The sequence below is a fragment of the Pteropus vampyrus genome, unplaced genomic scaffold, assembly GCF_000151845.1.
Source record: "Pteropus vampyrus isolate Shadow unplaced genomic scaffold, Pvam_2.0 Scaffold12, whole genome shotgun sequence".
NCBI lineage: Eukaryota > Metazoa > Chordata > Mammalia > Chiroptera > Pteropodidae > Pteropus > Pteropus vampyrus.
This window is the reverse complement of record NW_011888793.1, coordinates 13,717,802-13,725,264: the sequence shown is the minus strand read 5'-3', so window position 1 is coordinate 13,725,264 and position 7,463 is coordinate 13,717,802. Positions and strand designations below refer to the sequence as shown.

Sequence of the window (7,463 nt, the reverse complement as noted above, 5' to 3'; positions counted from 1 at the left end):
TTATGGGAGAGTTATATCACATACAGATTTAACTCAGACACTAACTTTAGAACTCAACCCCAAGGGAAGAAGTGACTCAACTGTATGCTTACCTGCCTATGGCACTATTAAAGAGAAGAGCCCAGGGGTCCATGCTCACATTGGAAAAATTGCATCGGCAAACCTGCTTCCTTTCTAGCTCAGAAAGACACAGGTTCCACAGACACTGCTCCTTGGTATAGGAAGCCAGTATTTATGTTTATCAGTCAGAACACTTATGGCTTGGATTACAAGAATGCTCATCTAAAGGTGGCTTAAACAATGAGGATTTATTTTTCTCAATGAGGACTCCAAAGTTAGGCAATTCTAAAGTTGGCGGAGTGGCCTAGTGATTTCAGGTCTTCCTCTTAGAATTTCAACATGGCTACAGCTTTCTAAGCATCATAGCCCCACATAACACATGTCCTAAAGACGCTTTTCCTGTTTTGAATGAATGTACCTCCCTCTCATCAAAGAAGGAAATCTTTCCCATTAACCCCACGTGTACCTCCTCGTATATGTCATTGTCTAGGATTGTGTCACATTGTGCTCCAGCTGCACAGGAGTCTGGGGAAGCAAGTCTGTAGAATATTCACACTCTTTAGTGGGAGGTAGGCTCTGACTACAAGGAAGAAGGTGAGTGGCTGCTGACTGGGCAACCAATAGTATCTATTTGTGAATGTATACGTGTGCATGTGTGGGTAAGGTATATATATAGAGAAATCTAGACTGACTTTTTGTTTGGGTTAAGTCTCTTGTTTCCATATGAACTCGTATGTGGCCTCAGAGCAGAACTATGGATGACCCACTACAGTGGAGGATGACGATGGCATTTGGGCTAAAGTTGCCTTTGCTTTCTATGACACAATCAGAACTTTACGTTTTTAGTTATTTGAAATTTTGTGATTTCAGGTTGAGTCCAGAAATCTTTCTGAAACGCCCGGTGGTTGAAGGAAATCGTTGGAGGCTGGACTGCATTCTTAAACGAAAAGCAGTATGTACTTTCCAAACAAATGCTGATACGATTTCTTAAATGCGTATTGCCTCAGAAATGCCTTTCCTTTTTAAAATTTTTTCATATGTATTATAGCTTTTTTCTTTAGAGTTTGACAAAAAGTAGAATATTTACTGTTTTCATGTTCATTTGGTTATGATTATTTTCCTGTTACTTTTGGGTACATGATATTTTAGCCTAATTTACAGCATGGATTATTTTAGTAATTCTAATTTTTGTTTTTTGGTCAGCTATGAGCAGTTAATTTTATGGGCAAAAACTTGTAATGAAGTTTCATCATTGAATAATAAATGATGAAATGAAACATAGCATTTTATCTTGTTTTATTTACTGTTCCGTTGTTTGAGCAGAACAACCAGTCATCTGACATTTCAGTCAGATGGGGTCAAGCTGATCTTGAAAAATATCAAAGAGGAGGGACATTAAGAATTGGTGCTGTTTTGATTCCAGTTTTGGGACAGTTCATGGTAATAATGTGAAATTGTTTCTTGTGCAGTTGACCCTGTAGATTTTGGGTAAGCATTGAGTGTGCACTTTTTGTTATCAAAAGTAAATAACTGAAGCAGTTATAGGTTTGCCAATGACTACTTTACATTCATATTTCTGATGAATTTTTTTTAATATAGTTGGCCCTAAACCCACTTAAATTACGCTCAATTAGAATAGATCTGGATTTATTATTAATCATGTCCAAATTGGGGAGTGCTAGCCTTTTCACTATTACTTGAGACTGTTTTCATCTTTTTTTATTCTATCATTAAACATTCTAGCAGATCCTAAGTCACGAGGGCAGCATTTTCCTATTTCTCAGAGTCTTATTCATCTCTTTTTTCCCATCCTTGATATTCCCTACCCTTTCCCATTCACTTTTACTTCTCCTTCCAATGTCTTTTCCCCATGCCTTTACTTTATGATTTCTGCAGATATCCATAATATAGTCAGAACTCATTGCTAATATTGATGGCAGAAGTTGATAATCTTTATTTCAGACCCATGCCAAACAGCATCATTTTCATGGCTAGTTTAATTTGTTGTCTCAACAAAATTCTTTTCATAAAATTGGAAATTCTGGTCTTGAAAAAGCATTATTTGCATATTTATTACATAATTCAGCATACAGTTACTGAGTATCTCCTGTGAGCCAGGTACTACACTAATTACTAAAGATGCCGTGTGTGTGAACAGGATTCCATCTCTGCCTGTGAATGGCTTGCTAAAGGACTCATGTCCTGAGTTCAGTCCTAGCCTTACCAAACTTCTTTCTGTATGTTGAATGGGCTATAGCTTTCTCCTTGTTTCTCTCTATGAAATGGCACCTTTTCCATTTCTCTTCAAGATTCCATTTTAAAGTTTCTCCAGTCTTGCCTCACAATTATCAGTTATACTAGTTAATCCTCTCCTCATAGTACTTATCCAATACTTTACTGTTTTAGGTTTCAATCAGCATGTTCAATGCATGCCTACCATGTGCCGGGCTTTTGGCTAATCATACGGGGATGCACATAAATAACAAACTTGATTCTTGATCTGAAAGAGCTTAAAAATCTACTCAAGAGTCAATTGGGTACAGAGACGAGCCAAGATTCAAAGGCAGGTGGGAGAGTATTGGGCAGGTCTGGTGGGGAAGCCCCTCACAACATGAGGGATTTAGGGCATTTAAGATGGGGGAAAAAATTTAAAAGACGTTTCTAGGTACAGGAAATATGGTGAAGAAACATTCCGGACTCAGGAATTCAGAAGGCTTTGTCAGTCATAGTATGGTGACAAGGTTGATTACACCTGAGTATTAGTGTAGGTAGGATGGTGATCAAGCTGGAAAGGCAGGCTACAGCTAGGATATGGAGGCTTTGTAAACCAAGCCAGTGGTTTGGACTTTATGGAGTGCAGTGGGAGCTACTGTGAGAGGGGTGGGTGTGATGGATGAAGGATGATCTGATTGAAATGATGTGTTGGGAATGTGAATCTGGTAGTGGGAGGAAGTGGGAAGAACTCAGATTCAGAGAGCTAAATTTTAGATCACTTGAGTCTGAGATGCCTACAGGACATCTAAGTAAACTTCAGAAAGCTCATCAATGCCAGAGCAAGGCTCAGGAGGAAGATCTCGCAGGCCTGGCTCTCCACCTCATGTTAGCAAAGAAAATATTTTTGCCTAATAAGGGTGCTTCGTTTATTCACTTCCTGAAACTCGGTGTTCACCTGGGACCTCACCAGGGCTCATCGCCCATAAAAGCAAAGAGAAGCCAGTCATGCTAGTGATAGAATAAGCATCTGGACAGGTAAACTAAGGGTAATAAACAAACACATGCCAGCAACTTTTAAATTGCACGTAATAATTTTTAAAATGTCCTAAGGAAATAGTAATACTATGAAATATTAATTTCTCAGTGGTACATTTAGCAGAATTGCTCTCCCTTAATCTAACTACACCATCTTATTATTTTGGTCATAAATTTTTAACATTCAGATCATTCCAGATTGACATTTCAAATGCTCATAAATGCTACTTCATATAAATAATTTAGTTTCTGAAAGCCACTATTTTTACGAAGTAGCGTGTTGATAATAACATTTTTTCTTGCATTAATGGGTCCCAGAGGTCCACTATGTTGATTAAAATAAATTATTTTTTCTTCTATCTTATTGTACAGAATTTTTAGGAAGGAATTTTGTGTCTCTGCCTCATAGCCAACACATAGGGAAACATCTCGTATAATGGCTGTTTCTTAGGGGAAAAAATGTAAATTTTGTTTCTCTGGTTATAACCAAGTTGATATTTTCCTGTTTCTTTGGCCTTCTGAGATGCAGTATCATCATTTAAAATAGTATAAGCCAACCTTGAGAAACAGAGTGTTTGCAACTCAAATCAGCATCAGGGTTTTCTACAGTTTGGCATTTAATGCAGTAAGAAGTGAGATCATTTTTACCGTAGTTATGGTAACCCTTTCCCTGTACCTAATTTGTATATTTCAACCTTAGCAATATGTGATATTTCTTGATGAGACTTGCACCAAAAGAATCTTAAAGTGCAGCAACCTGTAGACTGACAGAAAAAGATTTAGGTCCCCAGGGGGATTGTGTCATCAGGTTAATTTCTTACTGTCCTGAACCACAAGGCACATTCTACAATTGCCATCAGTGAGTAACAGAAAGATATCCAGGTTTGTCAAATGAAATGAATAATCACATCTCCACGCAGAAAAATCAAAGGGAATCTTATCAAAGTGGGGGCCTAGAAAGGTCATGGTAGGGAAGGGGAGAAGGGATCTTCAACCTCGAAGACTGCTTTAAACAGAACGGTTTTTTAAAAAAAAGGCACATGAGCATTTGTGCACTTACATCCCAATCTTGCCAACATTTAAATGGTAAGGATACAATTTCTTTTTAAGCTTTACTTTTTATTTTCCTAAAATATTGCACCCCCTGGGAAAGCCCTTCTTCATAAGTGATAAAATTAGTGATTATCCTGTTGATGTGTACTCTATACTATCTTCAAGCAGTGGACAAACTTGGCTGCATCTGGAAAATATTTTGACCACAGTACTTTGAACAATCAGAGAAAAAGTTGGCTCAGAAACAGTCTCTTCATTTCAACTATGGAAAAGTTTTATTTTTCTGGTCTTCACATGTATTATGTATATGTAATTGTGTCTGTTCTACTTAATTAAAAACTAGTTAGAAAAGAAAATAGAATTTTCATCTTTGGAAATTCAGGTTCCATGAAGTTTATTCTATAGGACCTTTGGGTTAGTTGATTTTAACACGGATAAGAAGCATGGCATTGCGTAGTGAACTCCAGGCCATCCCTGTTCCTACTTCCCCTGTTAATACTTTCGTTTCCCCTCTCTAAGCAAAAGTAATTTCCCCTAGGGTCACTAAAAAGCATTGGTAAAACATTTAATGTTTCAAAGTATACTTTTTAAATTACAGAATTAACAAATATTTGTTGACTAATTGTTGTTGTTTTCTAATTTGGTTTTTATTTTGCACATTTGTCTGTTGTTTTCTAATTTGGTTTTTATTTTGCACATTTGTCTAAGTCTTCACTATTATGACCCAGCAAATGCCTTCATTCCCAAGGAATACTTTTTCCTTTGCCCTTTATAGTTTAGAGTTTATGACAGTGTTGTAATCCTTGCCTAAAAGAAGAGGAGTTTATTGCTTTATTATCACAGAAATCTTGTCACTAATTAACTGTATATTGTAGACATGGATGTAAGTAAATAATTGTAAACTGGACTACATGAAAACGAAATTTTCATTTTTAACTACTTCCTTATTAGTCATTTGTATTTAAGCTAAAAAGACTTAAAAAGTCTTTACTCTATTTCCTTTAGAGTTAATTTATTTCAATGAGAAAAGATACAGGATAGAAGACAATGTCAGGTATTAATAGATGGAGGGTAATAATGTAACCATTAGCATTAACATCTCATTTCAAAAATCCATTCGTTATGCAGGTAAATGAAAAATTGTAAGATTCAGGCCAGTTCCTAATATGCAACTACTGTTCTTTATGTGTAATAATCTCATAAGCCCAAGAAGTAGAATTTCATCTATTTAAAACAAATGAGCCATGATAAAAGATGTCAGGTGTAATGTTCTGTAATTTAGGTTTTAATTTCAGATTTTAAACTTTATATCTTTCAATGGGAGGCTATTTTTGTGTGTGTATTAGCCAGTGCAGAATTCCAGAATATTCAAATAGCAATGTAAATATGAACAGTAGAGAAGAAAAAATAATGTTCTAGTTTTCATTAGAACCCTCAGTCAGTGGTTCATTGCAAAGCTGTCACTGGCTATTAGACATTAATCTGTTAACTTCCTGCCTCCACTTTTCTTATTTCTCTGCTCAAGTAATAGTTACATAATTATAATAAATAATTAATAGGTTCCAAAGGTCGGCTGTTAATCAGAGAAATAGAATGACATATATACATTTTTATCTAATTTTTTTCCAAGCAAGAATGGATTTTCTTCTAGTACTCACATTTTCTTAATGCAGCCTAGAACGTAAATCTTGGTTTCCCTCCAAATATATATACACTTTTCAGATATTACTAATAACAAGAAAATGTTCCTATTTTGAAGTGATGTGTTATTATAAAGCTTTAGAGGCCAAAATAATGCTTCTTAGTACCAGCAGAGCAATACTGGGGAATTATGTATGTGGTTTGGTTTACTCTACTATTTTATATCCTACAACCTAAGAATATTAACTTCAATGTTATTTCACATTTTTATAACACTGTGAAAATTTTTAGTTCTTATAAATTAGATGTGTTCAACCCAGTAAGTTTTCTTAAATTGGTAACTTAGATTTCCATTATGAACATGCCCACTTACCATGGATTATTCAAAAACTGCAACTAAATTATTCTTTGTCACTGTAATTTATTAGATATGCCTGCATCTCTAATACTCAGAAAGTATTATGGAAAAATTCTTGCCTTTAATCTCTGGGATATTAAATGCCTAGGTGTAGATACATAATCAAATATGTATGCAGTATGTCTCAGAATGCTTTCAGAGTTTCTAGGCACAGAGAATGTAAATTTAATTGTTACAGAGCACACAGCAAAACTGAGGATACAGACTTAAAAAGTAAAAAAAGAAAAAAAGAGAAAAAAAAGATGCACTAAGTAGGGGCAAATTAGACAGTTTCCTGAAAGAATACATTCTGAACTATATGTTGGAGAAGGAGCCATCTGAGTAGATAGGGAGAAGAGGAGGGACATTCAGGGGAGGGGCAATTTAGCACAGGCTAAACCCTTGTCACCACCCAGAACTAGAAGAGAAAATACTAGTACATTTCTACACTACTAACTGTTGGACATTGTCTTTTTGATGGTTAATAATAACAATAAGTGTTAGTTGTATAACATGTTAAAGTTTACCAGGTACTTTTGATTTAATTTGGCTCTTGCAATGGCTTTGTCTATTTTCTTTTAGGTCCAAGTTCTAAGGATGTCAATTTGTGTACTGCTGCTAAAAATTAGGGATTTTTGAATGTTAGAGATTTTGACTTTTGAAGAAGTCATTTCACTAGTGAAATAGGCATTAATGATTTAATTATAGGTTGAGTGTGAAGCAACAACTTTATCTTTGAAAATTAAAAAAGATCTTTTCCAAGCAAATGATCCAATCAAAAAATGGGCGGAGGACCTGAACAGACACTTCTCCCTAGAGGACATACAAATAGTCAACAAATATTTGAAAAGATGCTCAACATCGCTAGCTATTAGGGAAATGCAAATCAAAAAAACAATGAGATACCATCTCACATTTGTTAGAATAGCTATAATCAACAGGACAAGTAATAACAAATGTTGGAGAGGATGTAGAGAAAAAAGAACCCTCATACACTGCTGGTGGGACTGCAAATTGGTACAGCCACTATGGAAAACAGTATGGAGGTTCCTCAAAAAACTAA

The 7,463-nt window shown here is 35.5% G+C and overlaps 1 protein-coding gene across 1 annotated transcript in view; it reads left to right on the top strand.

Moving 5' to 3' along the window:
• Positions 1-7,463, top strand: part of PLD1 (phospholipase D1) — a 114,971-nt gene that overhangs the window by 36,711 nt on the left and 70,797 nt on the right. Inside the window, exons 11-12 of the mRNA XM_023524083.1 lie at positions 931-1,012; positions 6,983-7,036. Of these exons, the coding sequence (XP_023379851.1) occupies positions 931-1,012; positions 6,983-7,036 (136 nt within the window). The remainder of the gene's footprint in view (positions 1-930; positions 1,013-6,982; positions 7,037-7,463) is intronic.